The sequence below is a fragment of the Dicentrarchus labrax genome, unplaced genomic scaffold (assembly GCF_905237075.1).
Source record: "Dicentrarchus labrax unplaced genomic scaffold, dlabrax2021, whole genome shotgun sequence".
In the NCBI taxonomy this organism is placed as follows: Eukaryota; Metazoa; Chordata; class Actinopteri; family Moronidae; genus Dicentrarchus; species Dicentrarchus labrax.
In genome coordinates this window covers 10,140,063-10,166,373 of record NW_026136718.1, presented here as the reverse complement: position 1 = coordinate 10,166,373, position 26,311 = coordinate 10,140,063, and the positions used below count along the sequence as shown (strand labels likewise).

Sequence of the window (26,311 nt, the reverse complement as noted above, 5' to 3'; positions counted from 1 at the left end):
GGAAAATATGAAAGCTATGAAGGCTTGTGTTTTTCCCCCAATGGTCATTCTTTAGAGGGGGGAAAATGAACGCTTTGTTCTGAAAATTAATTTCAGCATCTGGTAGTGGTTGTTTGCCTCATGACAATCATTAGCTGGAGATCAAAGTTCATGCCGCCCTCAGAGCTCGTGAACATTACAGAAAAGTTCAGTTTCTGCTTCTCCTTTTACATTTTGATTATAAATGAATAAATAAAAGTATGTAAAACTGAATAGGCATAATGTGTGTGTGTGTGTGTGTGTGTGTGTGTGTGTGTGTGTGTGTGTGTGTGTGTGTGTGTGTGTGTGTGTGTGTGTGCTCTTGTCAATCATCACAAAAAAGAGCCATTTCAAGCAGTTACAAATCTTTAATTGTCAAAAGTTAACACTGTCAAATATTACTGTTTCTGTATTCGTCAGGTACGATATCTGTTTTAACCACATTTCTAAAAAGCTTTTTTTTTTTTTTCAAAGATAACTAGTTAAGTAAGTAGTAAAATATATAGTTAATACAATACCTAAATAAATAAATGATGACAATGAATCCTTATCTGTGGGAGTTGACACAACACGGAGAAACACTGGTTCTATTTCACTGGTTCCTCTTCAGAGATCACAATTTTCTGGCTAGATCACGCCTGTCAACCTTTGAGTGTACATTTATTTGCCCTTTTAAGTTAATCAGAAAAAAACAACACAATTCTGGTGTAAAATGGTCTAGAGAAGTTTCAAGATGTACGCTTTAATGTCAATGCAGTTGGCATCTATTTAACCTTAATGAAAAGTAATTGAGAATTAAATAAAGTAGCTCCTGATCAATTTATTACATGTTATATGCACTGCAGAAAAGAGGTTGCATTTAATGTTTGAATGATAACACTATGCCTGTCCAACATTATCACACCATGCAAGTCCTTGAGGTTTCTTGCATTGCTTGTTCAGCCTCACTGAATCCTGCTGTACACAGCAATATAAAGACAAATATCACAGGACATATTATTGTGAATGGCAAGCAATGCTGGGTAAGTGTCATGTAGAAAATGGGCACTGTGAAACAGTTTTTCAATCACATAAATGTGTATTCTGACTTTCTCACAATACGAAACAAAAAAACTAGAAAATAAATGACATGGTTATTTGCATTTCAAAGATTCAACATGAGAGTAGTACAGGAGTATAGGAGGAGAGTGTAGACAAAATAGCACAAACTAGTAAATCACACTCCCTCGTTCAAAATACATCATGTACAAGTCCGAGGGTGCATCTCTCTACGTCACCACAATGGGATCAAGAGATGCGTTCATTGCTTTCTGGTTATTATTTACATATCAAACTTTTTGCATCACTGTCAAAAGAGAAATTCACTCTCATTCGTTTCAAGCTTACCACTGCTGCGTTCAAGGGATTAAGCGTCCTTGCTCTTTCACAGGTTTACACCTTAGGGGGCGAAAATGGGGATTTAGTGCGGACCTTGGCGACCTGAAAGGCTTTGAACTACTGTATTCATGATCCAGTTTTAAATGCTTGTATGTCTATCTACATGTGCAGCCACGTAATATCTCACTGGGTGTGCACCGTGTTAACAATATTCTTCCAATAAAGTTACATGATGAGACAAAAACCGCTGAAAGGAGATGACTGGAGATGAAGAGCTGCAGTAGTTTGCCAGACAGCTTGCATAGAGAAAGCTCCAGTCGTCCGCTCTCTTCCATCTTTCCTGTGACTCAAGCATGCTTCCAGAGATCCAGAAAACTGTAGAAGCGATGTTGTCTTTTCCTTCTGTTGCCCTTTTTTAAATGTATTTCCATTTCCATTCTGCTTATCATGACAAAATTGTTTCATATTTACTACGTCATCATACTCCTTTTTTTTTGTCTTTTTGACAGTCATTAGAAATATGTGTAACAAGGGAAAATCATATATTATCTAAGATAGCCCTCAGTCAGTAAAGACAATAACAGTCAACAGACAGTTTACAAGTTTACACCCATACCCTTCATGTGGGAACACAAAGGGACAAGAAACCTTACAGCTATAGTTTTAGCTACTGTCAGTTATATAATTACTATCTTAATGAACATAAAAATGTAAAATTTGAGGGTATAAAGTGAGGAACTAAGTTTTAAAGTGATCCCAGCTTGTCACACACTTGAGTCTACAGCAGTTGGCTTAGACAATCCTCATTTAACCCCACCCCCCAACCCCTAAACCCTACATAAAGGTGATAATGTAACCTCCACTACCAGTGAGCCTTTATCCAACAGATCCTCACTGGTAGGTGCAATAGGTGTCAAAATTATCGTTGTGGTCTTGTTAGTGGTGGTGCTGGTGTGTGTGTAAGTGAAGAGAAGAGTGTCTCTGTGTGTATGGGTGGTGTTGGAGGGGTTCTGGGGTGGTCACACCTCGGTGCTGATGGCTCGGGTGTTGGTGTAGAAATCTGGAGGCCGTCCTCGCTGGGTCTCCCTCAGCAGGGAGCCTCGGACGGCGGGCAGCGGCATCGCCAGCGCCTGGTTCTCATAGTGTGTGGGCATGTAGGTGATGCGCTCACCACCGTTGCGCATTTCATCAGTGGTACGGATGTAGAAGGGCGAGTCATAGGGCGAGCAGGTGGGGCAGTAACTGCGTTGCCCCCCTGTGGGTTTGGAGGGGTCGGAGGATCCGGGCGGCTCTGGTGGCGACATGGACAGTGGGGTGATGATCGATCCGTCCAGGCCGGAAACACTGCAGGCATTGCAGGCAAAGTGTTGCTGAGAGATGGAGGCGCTGTCAGACCCATTCTTCTTACAGCAGTAGTACTGCAGAGGGAGAGTCCATTACATGTCAAACAAAAACAGTGTTCAGCACAGTTTTGTGCACTTCATTGTATAAGTCCACAAAACTGATGTCATTATTAAATGCTAACTTAATTCAGTTAAAAACCTGCAAAGAAATCTGCAAACAGGGTGACATCACTTCACTTTTTCCAATGTAATCAATAAAGCCCAAACTAATATGTTGGCTTGGCGATATTGACATTATATTGGAGGTATCATGTCGGTACTGGCATGCATGTTTACCCAGCAGAGTGTGCTGATATTTACAGTGCTTTGGCAAGCAGCACAGAGTTAGAGACCATAACAGAGAAACATATAACTTCTTTGATAAAGTTTTTTGTTTAAGAAAGCAGCCTTTGGAGTTCCTTTGCATAGTCATATTGGTGCAAAATCTGTACACAATCAACACAGAAAAGGTCTATTTTCATTTCAGCTAAAACACAGTATACATCATAAACAAATAAACATCACTATATTGGCTGCCATACTGGTCATTTTTCCCTTCTAAAATTGGCATTGCTCTCCCATATGGTTCAAGAATGTAGTATATTCAAATGTTGTTTTCTGTAAACAAAAGAATAATTTGCTTTACCGATACCTATTTCTACAATATTCCTAAAACAAGAAAAGATGCACAAGCAGAAGTTTTTGTTGTTGAAAGAAACGTGAGTATTGGAGGCTTAATAATGTGTGTCTAAGCCAAAGCCAATAATCGAAAATACAGTTTCCATATAATTGAAATAACTAAAATTTCTTGCTGCCAGTATTATTTTCATATATCTGATGATATATTGATGTATTATTGTTCTTCTTCTCTTGCCGACAGTCTCCTGTAAGATGATGAATGATGAATTTTAACATCTTTCACACACACACACACACACACACACACACACATACACAAAGAGGCGTACCTGGAGTCTACAATAACAGAGCACAGCTATGATACACAGAAGTATCACTGTGGCCAGTATTCCTCCGGTTATGACAACAGTTCCAGCTGTCATCCGACCAGCTCTCCATCAAACTCTGACACAGGCACAGGAAGTGACATCATTAACAAGAGCCTCCCACTGCGCAACAAATGTGAAGTTTAATCAAATCACAGAAAGGTCAGTCTCACAGCTGACACAGATGCAATTTGCTGGAATATATTTTCTATGTAAGTATGGTAATAGAGCAAACTCAAAAGGTCATTCTGTAATTAAGTGGAGAGAATTAGGTAGAGAGAACATGTAGTGTAAATTACTTAAATACAATCAGGCGTTAGTTAATACAGCTGAAATCTGACCTTGACCGACAAACTGAAACTCAATTTTGTGCAGCTAAAATGACCACATTATGTTCATCTTGTCTGAATATGAACTTAAAGGCAACTTTATTTTGAGGATGTTACATCAAGTTTTTCATTAATGTATGTAATGCAGGCTGTGTAAAAAAAAAAACATGAAAGCATGACTTTCAAACAGAACAGCAATCAAAATGTTCAAAATTCAAATAGAAATGACATTCTGCTTCTCTAACACATATTATTCAAATTTAAAATTAACAAAATAAAAATCTATTTTCCAAGTGGCATAAATGTTGTTGTTGTTATACTCACGTTCAGCAAAGTTGCTTAACACCTGAAAGCAGAGAAATAACAGAGGTAGTAACAATAAATGGCAGAGACAGACAGACAGACAGACAGACAGACAGACAGATAGATAGATAGATAGATAGATAGATAGATAGATAGATAGATAGATAGATAGATAGATAGATAGATAGATAGATAGATAGATAGATAGATAGATAACATTAGACTTACATCAGAAGAGTGTTTGAAGGTTGTAAGAGTGAAGAGAAGTCAAATCAGGAGTCAAAGATGAGAGGTCACACCGCTGGATAGCCACACTGCATGAACATCTCTGAGGAGGGAAGAATGAAGGAGGGAGCAAAGGAAGCAGGAAATGTGAGGAATTGGAAGAAATGGGAAGTATAGCAGTTTAACTGAAGGCACGTTTTTCTCCACAAGGTGGCACCACGAGAACACTGTCTCTCTGTAACACAGTATGTTTGTTTCATTACACATGAACCGACACACACCCACACAGAAACTAATGTCGCAGGGTGGACAAAATAATAGGAACACCTGCGCCTACAGTGTAATGCAAAAAAATACAGCTTTTCTCTGATATAATCACAACAACGTAATGATATTATAAACCTCACAAACATATTTCTAGTAGAGCTGTTGGTTGTGTAAGATTGTAAAGGTGTTATAACTGTGTCTACCTGATTAATTATATGAATCAATGAATGCATGTGTTTCTAGGATTTCTGTTGATGAAGTTTGAGTTTCGGTTGATTACACTCATTTACACTTTCATTGTATATTCAGCCATGATAGCTATCATTAGTTATTCTAACTGTCCAGTGCTTCTGCAAACACATTTTCAGCTTTGCTAGAAATAATCAGTGAAACAGGTCAGATCACTGCTGGGTCACTGCTGTCAGACAGAGAGGAAAGAAATGGACAATCATAGTATTTAGAATGGAAACATCAAAGATATTTACTGTACACATCAAAGTCTCCAAATCCTCAGATGTGCATATTCTTGAGCGATGTCTCTCTATCTCAACCACACTCAAATACACACAAATACACGCATGCAGCATCACGGCAGAGCAGCAGTAAAAGTGATTTAGCAGCGAGGGGCTCAGTTGGTTAGGGGTTTTAATCTGCAGGCTGAGGCTTGTCTAGGTGAAATGAAATCTATTACTGCTGATAAAAACACGTCAGGGCCATGATTGGGCTGAAAGAGGGGGTGAGAAAGGAGAAGTAGGCTGAAAAAAGTAAGGAAAAAGGATGTGGGAAGGAGAAAGTAAGAATGTAAGAAAAAGGGATGAGGAAGAAAGAAACTACTACACAATTTAGTATAAGCGTGTAGGGAATGATGTTTTCTATTAACATTTTCTTTTGCTTATAAATTATCTTAATAAATGTAATTTCAATCTTATATCCTGTTTTTAGGGTGACTTTGTAACCTCTGTCCAGGGACTAGAGATGAAAAACAGCCTCTTGGCTAACATTTACAACAATGTTTTATCAATGGGCACATTCCCTGCTAAATAAATCAACAACAAAAAGAAAGGAGAAAGTTAAGGCTGTAGCACCATGACTACAGATGTGTATGGAAGTGGACACACACACACACACATATTCACACGTTTCTGCATGAGCACACAGAGCTAATTTCTCAGCCTGTCACTTATGATTCCTGCTGATGTTTGAATAGACTTTGTTTGTGTGTGTGTGTGTGTGTGCGTGTGTGTCATGTTTTCATGTGAGTACTTTGTCCAGTACATGTGATGTGATAGATGAAGTCCGTCAATCAATCATGGTGCAAAGTGTAAATGAAGTCTGGATTTAATTAGAGGCCAGTCTAATGAGATCACTATAGAGATGCTCACTCCACATGGTTGCATCTAGAGGTATTATCCTCACCCACTCGCCACAGTGGGAGGCTCAGAGAAGAGCAAAGCAACTAAACCTTGACTCAGCAGTACTGACCAAGAGCTGCAACTGTGTAACGACTGATAAAGAGTGCAATACGTACACAACACCACATGAGAAGCCAAACCACTTAATGGACAAAATGGTGGGATTAAGAGATTCATTCGGAGCTCTTGACTCTGGATTTGGGCTATGTAGGATTTACAGTACATATGAGAAAACCTGTTCACATCTGTGCCTATGTGGCAATGACAACTTTGATTGATTTTTTTAGACAGAGAAGATCACAATCGATGCAGTGTTAACAGAGCTGTCTTTTTTGATCCAACCATTCTTCTTCTTTGTCAAAACCTGGTGCCTACATTACCCACAATGAAAGTTGACTACAGGCAGTTTGGTTGGAGATCCAGGTGTGTAGCAGATAATGCAGCCTCAAGCCACCAGCCTCAAGCAGAGATGAGGACGAGGCTGAGCAGGTCTGGTAAGCTCACTTCTCTGTAACTTCAGACCCAACCAACATTGACTCAAGTTACATCACTTGAGGCAATTTATCAGACTTCACACAGCTACCTCTGGAGCCACAAAAGGCTTTATACACTTGTATTTTTTTTTATTTGCAGTAAAACTCCCAAATACCTGTAAACAGATTTTGATGTGTAAAATCAGTGGAGTCCTCCTTTAAGCAAGCATCATTCATTCCACTGGAAGTTTCTCACCAGGCACATCCAGTGAAAACTTGTCAGGCTCCCGCCTTTTTGGACCGATACAGGATGGACATTAGAGTCTTTCTATTGCTGAGCTGGGTGACTGCTGGCTCATTTAGTCAACCTAATGAATCAAATTTGTAATTGTTTTACAGCTTTTCCTTTTGTAATGATTCTGTATGGGGGGGGTTTGAAGAAGCCCTTTTGTGCCAATTGGCATCACATGACCTGCAATTCCAATTCTGGCCACTATGCCAAAATCTCCTCACAGAACTCCATTTAGTCTGACTGGCAGTGCAGTAAATTGGGTTGCAGAATAAAAGTTATCTATCCATCCAAGCTACCTAAAGAAAATATGTAAATGTTACATACACAACCTCAACATTGAAATCACAGATATGAACATAAAATAATATTTTGTCTGATATGCATTCCTATCCAGTATTTTTCCCCCAGTCTGTCATTTCTGTGATCATCATGATGTGGATGATTGCAGAAGAACAGTAACTGTTGTGCATACCTTAGTCTAAAACACAGAATTACATGGTACTGTCTATTAAAATATGGATAAAGTCGGGGACTAACTGCAGTAGACACAGATGAGGCAGGTGGAGGAAAACTGAGGTCAGTCAAAAAAAAAATAGCATCTGAGATGTGTTGAACATCTCAAACTGATGACATGTACCAGTGTTAAGTTAAGCTGAATGGGTTTCTTCATTAAAACTAACACAGACTCTTGACTGAGGAGAAGAAAAGGAGGCGGTGTTGCTCCCACAGGCTGCGATCTGAACCGCTACACTGGCACAGAGCTCATAAACCATGTTTCTGTCAGAAAGTACACTAGCCTTCAATTATTTGTGGAGACCAAACAGGATGGCAGCTGACAGATTTCTCTTAACATCATTCATCATAACTCTCTCCAGTGCGTGCAATCTCAGACTCAGTACACCAAACTATTTTTCATAATTAATGCCAGCTCGGTGACTTGTACTGCATGGAGGAAATGGAAATGTAGTCACCGCTGTCACCACGTCATCCTTTACTCAGACACGCAGACACAAAATAACACACCGATTTGTTTGTCTGCCTGTTTACATGTTGCTCTGCAAGCACTTTGAGGCAAACTTGTTGGTTAGATTAATTTGAGTTTACTTCGTTTGACAAACTACAGAGAGAAATGAGATATCTGCATCAACACACACACACACACACACACACACACACACACACACATACACACACACACACTCACACACACACACACACACACACACACCCATGGTGAGCAGAGGCAGAAAGAGAGCTGGATCAGTCACCATTGGGTCCAGATTAGAGTGGCCCTCAATCCCCCATACTGCCTGAAGAGCCCTGTATACTGATAAGACTCTCATACACACATACAGTGCACACATACAGAATTCACTCAGGCAAACATGTACGCATTCATTACCGAATAAATCAAGACATCCTAATAAAATATCCATTAAAACATGACAGCAGAGTCTTCATAGCACTTAGCTGCAGTCAGTGTACAATAAGCGCAAGTGTTTCATTTATTAAATACCACAGCTGAACCTCAACACTGGCCACAAGAGTCTAATCAACAAATAAGACTTACATAATACATATAGAGTCTGATTCGTTCCAGTACATTTAAGGCAGCAGAACTCATGTCGTTTGCAGCAGCTTATAGTAGTGTACATACATAATGCATTAAGAAAGATAGCAGCTCAGGTCTGCAAGAATTTACAGACTTACGATGAGCTTTTAGCCTGTTTATAGACATTTGTTGTGCTCCTGTGACACACAAGCTTCACTTCACAGCTCTCAGAAATACACTGGACAAGCAACAAGTCTGTAGCTCCATTTCCATCAAAGTGGCATGCATAATAATATGAAAATTAGGTGCGTCTCTGAGGAATCCCATTAGATGATGAAATCCTCACAGGGTCCATTCGGCGCGTCACCTTGTTGTGAGTTGGAGCAGCACGGCATTCTGGGATCAGCACAACAATCTCAACAGGAGATTTTGTTTTGGACAAGCTGTTATTTTTCTTAAAGCTTAAATCTACAACATTTTAGCTTGAGGCAGAAAATAGTTTTTTTTATCCTACCATCACTGCTCAGGTTACCATGCTGACACCTGTCAGTCATCTTGATGGGCTTATATGTATCCTGAGGCAATAAGCAATGCTGACTGATAGAAACGGTAATATGTTATATAATATCTTGTTATGTAATACTAATGTCATGTTATGTTACATGTCGGTATGATCCAGTATTTATCAGTTTTGTTCTGTTCTGTTTAACTAGCAACTTCATTTTGTTTTTCTTCTTTTTGAACTACTTTGAGGTAGCGTGTTTCAGACCTCTAAATCATTAACCCAGACCTCTAATTTGTTCAGCAATTCAAATAGCTCTGGTGTTGGGCTCACTGACAACTGTTCTCCTTGGCTAAAGAAACAATCAACCAATCAGAGCTTTTCGGTTGGGAATAAGACGCCTTAAGAACACTTGACAACCACGTAAGTCCCCCTTGTTGCGCTCTATGGATAATCGCAGATTCGAAGATATGGGCCCAGCCAATAGCTACCTGGCTACATACTTAAGAAATTGCAACACATCAAGCACGCTGATGTCTTTTGTAGATTTCTGTCACAGTCATAGGTTGTCATTTGTGTTTTGCCTGGTTGCCAACCTCAAGAAGGACAGTGATATGAGTAATATGAGCCGGGAAGGGAATAAAGATGCTGCTTGCTATTGATTGGTAAGGGCAAAACAAAGGAAAATGACACCTCCCTCCCAAAATGAAATTGCCTTAGAGCAGGATGTCAAGGTGAATCAATGAAGAGAAACAAAATGGCAATTTAGTCCAATTGAAAAAAAAAAGGTCTATGGGAAACAAAGTGGATGGGACAGAGACACACAACTATCTTGTTATTCCAGCCACAATTTGTGTATCAGGTAACATTAAATTACTTGTCCATGGACATTGACGATGATGATATTAGCTGGAGCAGGAGAGTTGAGAGTATCGCTGTCTGGAGCTGGCTCTGGGAAGATGTCTCTTCCTCTTTTCATCATCGTTGGCAAGCAGAAACTGAAGCTGGGAATGGGAGGGTGAGGCGAGGGTATTGTAATCAACTACACCTAAATCATACACACTGGACCTTTAAGAATTATGTTAAATATGGGCTTTGCTAAACTGTATTATGCCACACTACACATTTAGTTTTACTGCATTACATTACACTACATGTCATCCTATGCTATAATACCATACACTTCACTGATATATTACATTATGATTTACGATACAGGTAGATGTCGTTATGTTTTATACTGTAAACTGTATGCTACTCTGTTACACTCCATTATGTTAGATTATGCCATGTTATGATACAATGTACTAGGCTTTGATGTTTAAAAGCTTTTACACCTGCAATCTTTCATATTTTGTGGGTTTTATCAGCCTGTTGCATCAGCTTGTTGGCACTCCATTGTGCCCACTTCCGTTATTGCCTCTGTCTCTTTTCCTGTAGGTTATTTTGTTTGTAGGATAAAAACCCTTAATGTTGTCAAACTACAGGTTTTCCATATGCTGTTTTTGGCAAATCAGAGTGATGAGAATATCTATCTACCCCCTCCCTCTCTCTCTCTCTCTCTCTCTCTCTCTCTCTCTCTCTCTCTCTCTCTCTCTCAGTCTATCTCTCTCTCCCTCTTTCTCTCTCTCTCTCTCTCTCTCTCTCTCTCTCTCTCTCTCTCTCTGATCGAGTGTTCCCTCTGGAGTCTCGGCCATCAGTCTTCAGGAGCATCTAAAGGACCTTGACTGCCCTGGAGGATTTTTACAAGATTGATTCTTTGGATCTTAAATTGCTCAGACCAGCAGTCAGCCAGTGTCAGTCTCTTCTCCTCCAAACACACTGCAAAACCTCATTCATACTTGTAACATAAATGCCACAGGTTCAATGCCCACAATGTGTCCTGCCAAACAAAGTAGAGATGGGTGACAGAAACAAAGGACAATCCTCAGTAAATGAGTCACATAATGAATGCAGATGTTTCCACACAGGTGCACCGCATGGTACAATTAAAAAATTAACATCTAATAATGCTCTGTGGCATGTATAAAATGCTGAGCACGCCCAGTTGAACCTATTATAGCAAGGTTGCAGTGCATTCACCCCTCATTACAAAGATTAATGCACACTTGAGAGTTCAGTGGTGCAAAAACCATACAGACTCTGGTCTACAGAGATGTGAAAAAAAGCAATCAGATGAGTCATCATTCACCAAATTCTCGACTAGTGGGCGTGTGCACGTACGGCGTACACCAAGAGAACAGTACAGGCTTGAATGCTTGACCCCTACAGTGAGGGGGATCCTGTGGCTTTGTTTTGCTGTGGGGGGCATTTTGCTGGCATGGTTTTGGTTCTCTTGTACCCTTAGAGGGAAGGGTCACTGCAAATCAATACAAAGTTGTTCTGAGTCATCAACTTCAGCCTATGATGAAACACGTCTATCCTGGGAGCGGTGTCTTCCAGGATGATAATGCCCAAAACCATAGGGCACAGAGGGTCACTGAATGGTTTGAGCATGAACATTGTGTGAATCATATGCTATGGCTTTTGTAGTAACCACATCTCAACCTAGTTAAACAACTAGAGTTCCACAGACTTGTAGAATGAATACCAAGGTGTACTGAAGATGTTCTGGTGGTACGTAAGACATTTTATGTTGGTTTTTCCTTTAATTTGCCACCTGTCTGTATGTTTGAGAAAGACACCAATCTGCTAACTCATTGGTAAAATGTTTTAACTGTCATGCACTGTATTTGTTAGATAAAAATCTGTGATCTCATCATCTGAGCATTTTGCAATTTTGTAATTTCATAAGCAGAATTACAAAATTTACTTTCAGTGTGTAAATCCCCTTCAAAACCCACTTGATCCTCCAGTCAAACTAAAAAGAAGACTGGTTTTACTTTTGACATTTTGAAAAGGTTTTCACCAAAGAGCAGTGCCCTTAACCCGTAACTGCCATGAAATCCTCAAGAGGTCCCATTTTCAGAAATGAACGCATGTAGCTCTGAAAACATATAGCCAGGTGTTACCATTCTCAGGAGCAGCAAGAGGTTAAAGCGAGGTTGTGAGAAAACTTTGCAAGTGGATTTGCAATCAATCAAATTTATATTCTACTGATTGATAGGTCCATACCATGCTATCAGTAATCAATAAGCGGAATCAAAAAGTCTTTTCTTATTTCTTATTGAATCCTTAGTGACTCACCACTATCATCAATATAAAATGACAAATTATTCAGCAACTGTAGGATCTGTTTCTCACCTCACTGTTTTTCAAAAAGAATTTTGGTAGAAAGAATAAAGAAAAGACTGACAACCACCATGTTTCTGCAGAAGTATAAAAACCAAAGACAACCCAGCACTTGTTGTTGTAGGATGAGTTTATGTTAATGTCTTTCTGAAGGAGAGAACTGTCAGTCTTCATCTGTACTTGAAACCAACTTTCATCCATGGCCTTGTCAGACCGCATTGATAAAGGAGAAGATTGTAGGCTGCCTTTGCAAGGTTAATTTAACCTGAGTCCCCAAAAATATGGATGAGGTAAGTGGAAGGCTGACAGTCTCCCGTCCCTCAATGTCAATCCATCCATTTTGTCTGGTTGTTTATCCTGTTCAAGGCTCATGAGCAACACAGTACAAGGCCTTGTTTGAGCATGTGTAAATCTGTATGTACGCTCGTTATGTCCTTTTAAACGTATACTCTTTTCTATTCATGACTACTTCAGGTGCTGGTTTCAGCAGCAGCAGCAATTTAAACCCAAAGCCAATTTACCCAGGCAATAATTCATGCAAAATTTCTGTACATTATTATTTTGGAAAACCACCATTTTGTCATCTAAACTCCACAGCTCTATGGCTGCCGTTGTAAGTGCGAGAAAACAAGTCACACATCCAAACGGGATTCATGGTCACAGTTGAAATGTAATTTGTCTAATCCTGTTATCTGGCATTCCAAAGGCTTTCCTCTATCTGTTTCCTCTCTGTATCGTCTCTGTTGTGGCTCAGTGTGGGCGTGTTTGCATGTGTGTGTACATGTTTGTTTGTTTGAATGTGTGGGTGTGAAGTAAACACAATTTAGGGGGTCGGTTTAGAAATCGTGGTGCTTCTTTCTCATGAAGATTATTCACCATAAAAAAAGTAGAATCATTGGTAAAATGTCAAAACAAAAAGAATCCGTCAAAGCTGCAATTGGAAACTTCACACAGTGGCAGCTCAAATTTGGATCACAGGACATCTGTTTGGATTAATTGATTTTAGTTAATGCTGTGAGGTGACAGCAGATTATACACAGCTCACATGTTTGGTGATTACAATGCATCTCTAACTGGAAATCCAGGGGAATGTACAGTAACATCATGCAAAAATCACTTAATCAGCACAGATGTTATGTTGTGGATCTTACTGGAAACATAGGACCAGCTGAAGAACAGATCTGTGATCTGCTACTGTAAAGAAATGTGTGCTGTCCTTGATGCTGAAGTGACGTTCTTGGAAGCACAGTGTAGTTTTTGTTTCTGCCTTACTGTGGATATAATTTTGTTAAATTGTGAGGCCTGGTGGATTGAACTTTGTGATTAGTATCTATTAGTTAAATGTGTTCCAAAAGTGATATGACACATGTATCTATACTTTGCATTCTGCCTATTATTATTAAATACTGTATATTGTGTAGCTTCTGGATACGAGGGATCCTTAACAAGAACTCTATTGCCGTTATACCTGTTCCATCCATGCCCATAATGGACAAGGGAATAAATCATCTGCAAATTCTTTTTAAGAGAGAATAATATCTCCTGTCTTAAATAGTTCATGTTACATATCAGCTGTTCACAAAAAAAAAAAAACAGTGGAACTGGAGAGGAGCCATTGAATGGGGAGAAATTAGAGAATGTCACAAACTCGATATGTGCACAACTACGGTGGCATGAGGAACACAAAAAGGCTTGGACTGGAAGATACTAGATTTTAACACAAGCAAACCCTTTTTCACATCAGCTGTAAAACTGTAGGTTGATTTAATTCTTGCACACTAATAATCCTGCTACAAGAGCAAAGAGGGAAACATCCTGTAGCAGCAAACAAAATTAAATGGAAATAGATAAAACAATATATGACAAAAGGATGATTCTAACCTTTTGGATCTTTACGCCCAGGTGCTAAAATGTACTACAGAATGACATACTGTCTTTCACGGTTTTACAACTACATGTATTTGATAGAATAATGCTCCAGATAATAAGTAGATTAATTTCCTGGATTCAAACACTTACACGTGACATTGATAACCTTCTTCATGTACTGAGGGACCTATAGGAACTCAACCAACCATTATCCCATCTTCCCTCTTAAGCTGTCGCAGCAGTTACGGCCCAGTAGGCAGAGATTGATGACACTGAACATTTTAGTTCAATTACTTGATTTTGCTTGAGGTCATTTGGGGCAAAGAATGCAATGAATGTGAAGAACCACTCCCCAGAATGATCCTCTTGGCCCTATAAAAGCACATGATCAATACAGGCGGTAAAACGCCTTCGTCCCTGTGAAGGTGGAGAGAGATAGGACGACAGAGAGTTGGAACACAGTTTCAGTCTTTTTCTCCGTCCAATCTGGACCATGTTCTGATGCCGTATATGTGGCTGGCAGATTTATAACTGGTGTACATTATGCTGTTATGCAGCTCTCCAGGCTACTGTACTCCAGCCTGCCAGCGCCTGATTCAGCCTTTCTACACACTAGCTGTGACTCAAGATGTGGTGAATACCTTTACTCACATGGCAAGTGAAAGATTCATTACTCACGGTCCATCTGTAATTTTTATACACACGTCAAATTCAATTTCCTCCCTTTCCATACAGGCCTATCATCAGATATCCAGGCCAGTGGGATGGCTATGGGTTACCCAGCTGTCTTATACCCTCTATGGTTCTACTGCACTGTCTGCTGCAAATACTCCTACTACTATTGTGACTAATACTGCAACTTCTTTGATCACAACTATTACTATTACTACTCTATGACAACTCCTACTGCTCTTCAAAATTTTAAAGATACTTTGTGCATAACATTTACAAATTCTCCATTCCTCCGAATCAGTTTTATAGAATCCCTGCCAATATTCTAGATATAGCTACCAAACCTAAACTCAGTTTCTGTTGGGTTTCTAAACTCTCTTATTTTTCTATCTGAATATTTTATTAACCTTGCTTTCACAATTGGATTATAATTAGAGACTGAATTGTGTTTGACCTTATCAACTGTTCTCTTTAAGTCTATTATTTTAATAAAGTTATCATTTTATTATTATTAGAGAAAACTGCAATGTATAATTGGATGGAAAGACGACTGTAATTACATATGACAGTAGCTAGTAGCAGCTGAATGAATGGCTGTTGGTAATAGAGTGGGGTCAGAGGACACACAGGACACAAAACACATCACAGTAAGGCATAATTACTTAACATTCTCTCAAAAAATCTATCAGTTCAAATCACATCAGTGACAAAACTACTGGTGTCTGTGAGGGCTTTCTGGTGAGTCCATTAAAAACCACAATGGGCGCAAAGCCTGCAGGAGAGAGCTAATAAACTACTGCATTAGGAGGTTTGCTCAAACACGGTTCACTTAATAACAGCAATGATTAGATCTGATGGGGAGCCTGTCACAACAACTGGCAGAAACTCTGGGCTGACTCTAAAAGTCGCACCAAAAGAATAAAACCCCTCTATAATGCAACAAGTGTGCCCTTACACAAGGCATTGTACTGGTGTAACTGCAGTAGCTGGAGTCAGAGGCAGATTGCAGTATGAATGTAAAGCAGGACAGAGTCAGAAAAGAACGGGGAGATCAGCCCATTTCCCCAGGATAAACATCATCAAACACATTTAGATATTAAACAGACACAGCCGCCCGCAGCAATGCTCAGCAAACATGGAAGGTAAAGCTGCACCAGTGGCTGGTGGCTGTTTGTTTTGATCAAATTGGGCATATATATCTGTCAGATTTTTTTTTTTTTTACAATGCCATAAAATATTGATTGGGTTTACGCTCATCTGAACATACTATGCATGCCTGTCCTTTAAATGCTAACTGAATGGGGTTTAAAAAGATATCCAGAACCAGAAAAGGAAGAACAGGAGCACAGGGCAGAAACACAATGTGAGAAGGGCACTGTGTAATAGTATCACTTTACATTCTTTGCATGCTTTTACCCAGCGCAACTGGCTGCAGCAGTGGAATCAACTTCAAGAACAACATAATGAGGTCCAAGGTCAAACCCACAGAGATATCAACCATTCTTAACAACACTATCTTTTACTTCACTAATAAGCTGCACTTCAAAATTATAAACTGAACTCACTGCCTGTAACCACTGGGTCTCTATCCCAGCATGCCTTTGATACAAGGAAGGAAACAACTTGGACAGGTTTGAGTCAGTCACAGAATTAAGATGCAGACAGATAAAGCCCCTGAAAATCTTTACTGACCTCCTATGGTTCTCTACTTCTTACTTGGTGAAGTGATGCACAGGTGTACTCTAAGATTATGTGATATCACTATTGGGTGTGGTAACAGGTACAACAGAGCACATTTCCGGTGAAACAGGCTCAAAACTTTTAACCAGAGAAAGCAGCAAAAAAACAAATTTTTAGCCTGGTATAAAGTTACTCTTTAAGATTCTTAAAAAACAGACTGAACCAACAAACTACAGCCTCAAGCTTTGAGGGGACATTTCTAACCACTGAGCCACTGACTCGCCCGCACTTCAAACTGGAAGGCCTGAATTGATTTTCTAGTTAATTTATGTCCAGTTCAGACAGATTCACAGTGAAGAACTTGAGCAGGAAAAGGACGTTAAACATGCATACAGCTCCTCGTCTCCCTGCTTTACGAGGGTTTGCAGAGGTTTCATTATAACTGCTCAGCTCCTCCTCTGCTGTCCTGCGATATGCCAGCTTCTCTTTCACACTTGGCAGCAGTGCAGCATCACTGAACGCACACCCAGTACAGGGCAGCGGGCAGCCAGGGGAAGCTGTAATTACTGTACCTCCATTCTGCTGGTCAGCACGGCAGTCTCATAAAAGGAAATGAAATGGTCCAGCTTCTATCTTTGAGGGAGTAATGTACCACGAATATTACATTAGCATACATTCACATGGACATTTTATCTGTGACAGTTAATAAAGCGAGGAGGGAGCGCAGCCACAGATGGCAGGGCCAGCAGGATGAAGGCCCCGCTGAGGTGCCTTGCTCAGGAGCAGAAGAGCAAGAGAAGAGGTTAGGGTTCAATGAGCTGTCTGTTTTCTCTAAGGACCAGTAATTATAGTCGTTTTCCCATTAGGAATTAAACCATTGACCTTAGAATTAGCCACTTGCCTTTGGACTGATGCATATAACAGCTGTGGCCAAAATTTTCAATCTACTTGAAATGGATTTTCGTGGCCTATTCGTACTATATATATTGTTCACTTAAAGTGGTAGGGGAATTGAACCCATGGCCACTGCAGCAAGACCTTAGTGCATGGGGCACCAGTTCTAATTACACAAATTACATACCAGGCATTGTAAAGTAATACAGCGTCTTTTCCATAGTCTAGGGATCAAACAAACATTACTGTACTTCCAGTTTTATGTTCCCAATTCTATCCTGAGTGATTTGTTTTGTTTTGTTTATTTGAGTGTCAAATTTAAGGTTATAATTTAAATATAAAACATGGCCGTCTTGAACAGCCTATAAAGCCTGTAAAGCCGTCACACTGCCAGTCAATTCTTTGTCAGCCTTCAATCCCTACCAAGCCTTTCCCACGACTGTCAAAATGGTTAAATTAGAAATTGGCCTGAAAACCGTATGCTTTACCCCCAGCCTCACAATGAATGAGTAGGTGTGAATTTCAGAGTGCTGCTCAAGGCCATTTCAACACATGGCTGTGCAAAAAAACTGAACCCATGACCTTCAGCTTACAGAACTGTAACTGAATCCACTGTGTCATCCTGCTAACAGCCAGGCAGACACAGAAGGGGAAACGCTTCCAGGACAAACAACAACTCAGATCCCATCTCATCTCTCTGCATTAGCAGACATGATTGCATTGAAGTTACTGCAATAACCCACTGTTTTTTCAAAAAATAAACATCAGTGAAACTCAGCGGGTAATTTAATAAATCTCACAGAGGACATGTCCATAATGAACCTTTTCTATTATGCAGCCACAAAAACCTTTTTTGGATGCACATTGCATGTCTCTATTCTCTGACTAAAACAAACATGGCAGCTGGAAAGTAAGCAGCTATTTTTGTTATGTGCCATTGTTGTTTGGGTTGAGAAATGGAGACACAACTTGGGAAATGGTTAAATCTCTAGCATAATGTTAGCAGGAGGGAATAGATAAAAGAGATAATAGACTCAGCGGAAATCCAACATCTCCTCACACACATACTCATTTCATCTTCAACATCAGCACCTTTACATGCACAGCAATGGGACTTATCAGCTTCAGGCAATATTCAGATTAAATGTCTACATGGTTTGAAGTAATGTGATTTCAATCACATTTCGTTTTATGTGAATAAATGTAAACATTGGTTTGCATGCATTTCACCATGTTGTATTCGTTGTGAATGAAAGATCTTGAGTTTATTATACATTATATCTTATTATCACATGGAAATGTTATTTATTATCTATGGTGAATTGTTGCATGTAAAGGTTTCCTAAATGATACTTTCTCTTGCGAAATACATGATATTCAAGTGTCATCCTTTTTCCAATAATTTATTTTATCTAAGCTTACTCATAAAATCTCTGTTGCTTTTTAATTGAAACCCTTATAGACAGACATTTTGCAGCCAAAGTATCCTGAAAATTATGGTTATTTGTAACTAAAGTGTTGTGGGAATGTGTACAGAGGAAGCCAGTCAGATCTCATATTCACTGATGTTTACAAAGACACTGTCAATATGGCAGTCAGATGAGATAAGGATTGTGGGAGTGGCAGTTGAGTGAATGAACACAATCACATATAGTTACATAAAACTTTATCATTTCCATTTGAAAGACTTAGCAGGAATATGTTTTATTCACACTGAATATATATTTTAGCACATACTTCTTCCACGTCCACCTCAGGCCACAGGAATATTATCTGGGTCTTGTGACCTCCGACCTTTTTCCTCCTTACTATTCAATGCATCGCAGCTCGCTCCGGGAAAGAGGATCAGAAAAACTGCTTATTTCAAGTGCAAATGTTTGAATTTAAACTTCAAGCAATGCTTGCATAACAGGGTAGCCCGAGGATCATTTCTACATTTCAAATAATGATGAGTAAAAGTAAGTTGGGGAACTGGTGGGCAGTGATGACAAAGGGCAGGCATTTGATTAAAGAGGGAGGTCCATGCATGAACAGTGAGAGCAGAGTGTTCCCTCAGCTGGAAAGATTTAAGCTTTAAAGTAAAGAATTTAAAATGAGTACAGGTTTTTTTACTAAGAGGGAAGGTTTTATAGTAAAACATGTGTTGTGTGCTTGTATCACATTTCCAAATTGTGTTCTTATACAAAATCTTATATCTAGTCTAATCAATATATAAAATAAATAAATGCAATAATGTGGTTCAAAGTTGAAATTTTATAAGATTTTATATGACTGCTTGTCACACTGAGGAAATGTCACTCCGGCTTACAGTAGGTTGTATGTGTTTGTGTTCATCAATGTCCATGTGTGTGTCTGTGATTATTCAGAGGATTGTCTGTGCTTATGTCACGTTATCTAACTGTGAGTATGTCAAAGAGTATTTTGTCAGTATTTTGTGCAGGCGCTCATGTTAGTCTGTCTGATTATGTCTGGAAGTGTCTCTATAAGTGTGTATGCCTGTATGTGTATATGTGAGTGTGTGTGTGTGTGTGTGTGTGTGTGTGTGTGTGTGTGTGTGTGTGTGTGTGTGTATGTTTTTGATGAGTCACCACAGACACAGCAGCCAGCAGCAGTAGAGCTACGTTAGCAGATAACAGCGTTTCTGTTCCAGAAGCCTCCGGCTCTGCCAACAAGCCTTCCTCTCACTGGCCTCATCCTCACCCACCCTGGCTGCGCTTCAGAGCTGCGTTCACATCCACACGCCACACATCACCTTGCGCAACACAGTTAGAGTCACGTTAAGTTGCGATACCAGCCACCAAGTAACTGAAATCAAAAGAATAGTGTCTCATATTCATTAACCTGTAGAATTCATTCAAACCACAATGTGATGGTGGTTCGAAGATATTAACTTGTTGTCTGCAGATAAGAGAAAGATCATATTGTGTAAAAGACAGAAAAACAGAGTATCTCTTAGCTTTTTGTGTTTGTGGCTATAGTTCAGTATAATGAGTAAATGCAGTGCAGCCACAAAACCGAATAGGTTTGAAGTAAGAGAACCATTTATCAATACTACTTGACCACAACATCCATCCCCCATGGAAATACCATTGTCTGTACTTATAACAAAAAACATGTTAAAAGCAATATATTTTAAAGAAACGATTTTACTTTTTAATACATTGGAACTGGAATAGTAAAGAGTGATCATTCCCAGAACAGGTAGCCATCTTTGTTTGGGTCAAGCAATTTGGACATTGCATCATGTAAAACTGGCTCAGATTCTGATTCATTGTAAACAAGAGAGGATATTTACTGTATTTTAGTATTTGCCATACACCTCCATTACAAAATATACTGTAAAACTACAGATTTCCTAAAATTCCCACCCCCATAAATGGCTAAATAAATCACCATAACTGTTGAGGTCAAATGGTGGTCGCTTGTCTTACTGATTGGTTGCCGAACATCAAGAGGGATGGTCTTATCTAATATGAGACAGTGAAGGGAAAAGAGAGGAGAGCTATGGAAGCGTATTGCTGCCATGCCAGAAAAAGAAAAATGGATTGATAGCATGTTATAATATTTTGTATATTGTTTCATGTCATATCATGATAACTTAAATTGTTACAATAACAACAAGCTATCACATTATAACACGACACATTACATGTTATAATAATAAGTTTATTATATATATATATATATATATATATATATATATATATATATAATATGACACATTTTATGTTGTAACAAGATAAGTAGTATAAGTTTCTTGTTATAAAGTGATAAGTTTGTATGTCGTAATAACGCCAAAATATTCTTGTTATAACAATAAACCTTTTACATTTTTACATGATACTGAGCCTGATTTTCTTTTTCTTGGATCGCAGCAATATGCTACCATTGGAAGGAAGGAGACAGAAATGCAAGAAAGTTGGCGTGCTGTGGAATATGCAGTAACTCTTGTGTTGTGACCCTGATGAACAATAAATAATATTGCATATACTTTGGTTTAGTTTCTGTCTATGTTTATATGTCAACACAAAACATTAGTTTCGATGTCCATTAAAACAAGAGCCGTATTATTTTAGTGTCATTCATATATGGAAATCTGCCGGGCTGCGCCAGAGAAACTTTAATATTTCATTGTTATGTGAACCTGACCTGAGCAAAAAGTTCTGCTGGGAGGGTCACTGGAGCAAATTAATTCCTCATTATTTGTGTATAACATATCCATGAGTAAAAGTGACTGCTAAGGATATTCCTCTCCCCGACACATCTACCAAAGACAAATCATACTCAAATCATAGATTCAAATCTGTTCTAAAATGATAGCCGGTTGGTCATTGTAGACTTTAAGACGAGCTAGTGCCGGAGTTACGTTTCCTGTGCTGCAGTGCAGTTTGGACACAGCTCATCTCACCTTTAAAGTGTGACTACAGTGCACTCGACTCGCAAAGGTATGGCAAGAAATACTGATCCAGCAGCTAGAAAAACCTTGAGGGCTTTTCAATAATTCACACACCACTCCTGAAACACTGAAATACTTTCCCAGGGTAGTTTGAGACTCTCCACACAACCCCGACCCAACAAACACACGCACAACATGTGCACACATACTGTATATACACTACTACCTCAGCTTAAAAACACTTTTGCATGCACGCTGTCCCAGAAAATACACTCAGTGGAGTGTCAGCAGGAGGAAGCAAGACATGATTTTACAACCAAAGGTAGAGAGTACCATAGTCTGCCTCCAGAAAGCAAGAGAGACTGAATCTATGACTCATACTCCTATCTTATAGTATCAGTGTCCTTACTTCAAATTTAAAAAAGCCTTATTCAAATTCCATACAACCCAGAGCTGGTCATGATGTTGGGACACTTACTTTAATTACAGTATGACTTACAAACAAGCCCACAAACCTTCAGCTGCCAATCTTGTGTGGATGTGATGTGAGATTGTGGGTCACGCTTTCACTAGATGACATAATTTTGACCAGCCTGCTCGGCTCTTCAGTCTGAGGTTCTTTAATTTTTTTTTTCAGTTGCTCAACCATGACTCAGATACTTCAGAACACTTTCATCCACGAAGTCTATAAAACTTTTAAAATACAGAAGTTTATACAAGGCCAGTTCTCGGTCATCTGCAGGCTGGTCAGGATGCATGTGACCAACGTATCGTTGCTTTTGGCTTAAATCACAGCACCAGAGTTTGTCCATCTGGTTTTGAAAAGGTCTCATCGGTCCAAACAAGGTCAAAAAATTGCGGTATTTCTTTAGCTGAAGCAAAAAAGTGAATGAAAATGGAAAACCCACCAAAACTGGTGATAGAAATTGTCTCCCAGCAGCAATAATGACGAGCCATGAGGATTTGCCATGAGGGTTAATAAGGCAGCTTGGGCTAACTGTTTCCTAAATTAACTGAGGTTGATCAAATATTTAGTTTCCCAGCCAGAGAGGCTGTTACAGAACAACTTACCCCAGACAGACCAAATGTTGCTAGCAGCTAGTTGTAATTTCCCTTAGTGTTTTGAACTGTTGGCACAGCACACCATTATACAAGCTGTGTATTAAATACATTTTGTCTGTTGCTGCTGTGTTAGCTATGACAGCCTGACTGCAGACTCCTCTGGGAAATCAGTCCACTTCCTGTTGTATCACAGCCACTGGAGGTGGAGGAATTAAGAAGGGTATGAGTGTGTGTGTGTGTGTGTGTGTGTGTGTGTGTGTGTGTGTGTGTGTGTGTGTGTGTGTGTGTGTGTGTGTGTGTGTGTGTGTGTGTGTGTGTGTGTGTGTTTGGGGCGGGGTGGAGACAGGAGGATATAGAAAGACTGCTCAACAGTTATTTAGTCAAGCTGTATTTTCGAGCTTCCTCTGTGAGAAATGGGTCAGAGCGGCACAGCACCTGCTGCTGGCTGTTGACGTGGGAGATCAATACGCTGCACATACTGTACTTTAGCTGCTATGTGCACATGGTGAATGAATATTTAAGTTGGTTTTGTGAAGGTTTTATGTGTTTAATATGAACATATTTGAGACAAAGCCAAGTAGATGCACAACATACACCTTTGAGCGCACAAGCTGTTTCAGACAGAGGTTTCTACTATACAATGCCCACTGTATCTATAAAAAGTAGATCCTGTTAACAGCCAATAAGTAACCATCAGTAACCAATATCATGTGTATGGTTCAAACAGTAGCAGGAGCAGAAGAACAGTTTTGGTGAAGTTCACCTGGGTGGTGTGTTAAGGCTGCATTACAGCTGATATAAACCTATGAACTTTCCATCATCTTCATCAAATATTGTCACATTATCAAGTATTCAGTCTAAAATACAGTGACGCACTTTCAATCGAACAATTTTCAACAGGAGTGGCTCCAGCAGGAACTGAACCTCTCTAATCCCAGCAGTGTGAGTGCTTGCTGAACCCTGCTGAGACCCAGGACCTTCACCTGTGCCCTCTTTCTATCCAAAATGCTTCACGACTGAAGAGAATTTCAATACAGGTGACCAAAGTGGGTATCCCATCTCTATCCCTGGCAGCCACAGCCTTTCTTTCTAACACAACATTTTTTATTTGAAATGATGCAGGGTTTTTTTCCCCTACTAAATGGCAGCAGGCCACTTAGACCAGACTGAAGGAGTGTGACAGAAGATCACAGCAGCAGCAAAATGGCAAAACCCCAAGACTCCAGCTCCTGCTGAGCTGCTCCACTCTCCGCTTCCTCTCCTCTGGCAGCCTTAAAGGCACATTTCATGTTGAATTGAAAGTGTAATTGAATTCAAGTCACAAATCTATATGCTATGTAATGTGAACCTTTATATTTTCGCCACTGCAACTAAAAGGGGAGGACTCCTTCAGATCAAGGGTCCGAGTGAAAGGACCACCTCTGACATTTGATTCCAGACCCCGGGTTAAAAAGGGTTTTCCTCAAATATAACAAACCTAAAATGTGACCCCCATCTCCCCCTTTTCATTATTTCACATACCTGACCTGGTTACATGGTCCGTTTGTTCAACTCAGTCTAATCCTGTGGAGTTTGAGCAGGAAAAGCCAGCAGCATCCTTATCGCAGCAGCAGGAGGAAAGCAGAGAAGCGCTGAGCATGGGACTGCGGCGGAACTTCTCCAAGGATGAACCGGAGTCCAGGGCGCACGACGCCGCCAGGAAAACCCAACACTCCCGTCGTGGGACCAGCAGACTAGAGGTGAGAGTGACGGCAGCAGCAGAGACAGCCACGGCGGATAGACACGGAAAAACGGAGCATAATCACGGTACGCAAACAAACAGGTAAGAATGAGGACAACGCTTCAGAGTAAGCGCTTTTTACGCGCACGTAACCTGTAAAAACGCTTCAACCTTCACGCACAACAGTGGTCTTCTCGGGACTCCAAGAGTGCAAACAACCACAAGGAAGCTATAAAACAACAGAAATTCAACGGACACATCCAACAAGTGAGGGACGAGGAGGTGAAATGACGGAGTCCGCTGCTGGGCGGACTGGGAGGAGGCGGTGGGAGGAGAGGAGACGCCCCACATCACACTACCTCCCTGCCAATGTACTTGATATAGTACATTTCAGAGGGTTACTATAACAAATATTTATGGAAATATAAGCTTGTTACTGGAGGAAATATTACTAAGATGTGAGGTCTCTACACGTTAATTCAATTCCACTTCACTGTAGATACCTGGCAGAATATTTTAAGATTGTCAGTGGTACTGTACAGTAAGAGTACAAATACAGTACCAAATCATAAACTATGACCTCTAGTAGATACCCATTGTGTACTATAGCCTGTAGAAATGAAATGATTGTGAGTATAAATAGCATAAAGTCCAATAATGTCAGTGTAACACACACTTGCACTGCCCTACCTCAGGAACAAAATGGCTATAGTAAGAACATTATAGTGATATGATAGTGATATGGATAGATATAAGGATTGTAACCTCAATATTATGATGATGGTTTGTTCAGGACGTTCCCATTAGAAAAGTAGGCTGGGTAATGTGGTTGTGCCCTGCACACAGTAAATAAATGCTACAGTAAACCCCCCCAAACACAGACCACTGAGCTACAGTAATTGATTTGCCCTCAATCACTGGTCCCTTAATCTACTTACTGTTGCAACCAAGTCGACGCAAATATCGACAGAGAAGGGAGGCCTGGCTGACCAATCAGGGTTGTGCTGCACTACAAAACTGAGATGCTCTCAGATTCGTACTACTGTATCCCAGGACCAGTTGGGAAGATTAAGGTGGTGGAAGTCAGAGAATCTGGTCTGGGGTTTGTGCAACACCACATGCTGCAGTATTTAAAAAGCTTCAACAACCAGGTAAGAGAGCAAACAAGCCTAACATGTTGCAAAAGAAGTGCTCAAAAGAAGGGTGACTAAAGTGGTTCCACTTTCTTGAACCACTACACTGAAGATGACACGATGGGCTGAAATGTGCCCCCTTTTTCTTAATTAGGAACTCTGGGCCAACTTAGCTTTGTGATGTCTTTTGGTTAATAAATAAACCAATGTGCAGTTTCTATGCATGTATTTCAGTGAGTTCATTTACATGTATGCTAATAATTTGATCTCTACCTCATTTAGACAGCAATTTCACACTTGAAACTGCTTTCAAGGTAACACAGTGACAGAACACAGCAGAGTAGTCGCCTTAAACTCGTATTAACTATGTTTGGCTGAACAAGCTCAAATTACCACAATAATTTAACAGCTGTCCCTCCATGTTTGTAAATTATAATACATTCATGTATTCATGTTGTGAGCTTCTGAAATATCCAAAACAGTCCGAAAGTCTTGCCCCTCAGATTCTTGCCCCAGCA

The 26,311-nt window shown here is 39.9% G+C and overlaps 1 protein-coding gene across 2 annotated transcripts; it reads right to left on the bottom strand.

Annotated features, from left to right (window-relative positions):
- Positions 1-366: 366 nt before the first annotated feature.
- On the bottom strand, positions 367-24,957 carry fam163ab (family with sequence similarity 163 member Ab). 2 transcript variants are annotated; one of them, XM_051377396.1, is made up of 5 exons: positions 24,462-24,957; positions 4,642-4,741; positions 4,435-4,456; positions 3,746-3,860; positions 367-2,813 (listed from the first exon to the last, which is right to left on the bottom strand). In XM_051377396.1, exons 4-5 carry the CDS (start codon positions 3,836-3,838, stop codon positions 2,415-2,417), a joined length of 492 nt encoding a protein of 163 aa, XP_051233356.1. In that variant the 5' UTR covers positions 3,839-3,860; positions 4,435-4,456; positions 4,642-4,741; positions 24,462-24,957; the 3' UTR covers positions 367-2,414. The 2 variants fall into 2 exon arrangements, with proteins under 2 accessions (XP_051233356.1, XP_051233357.1); XM_051377397.1 differs by having other exon boundaries at positions 24,467-24,957.
- Positions 24,958-26,311: the final 1,354 nt, after the last annotated feature.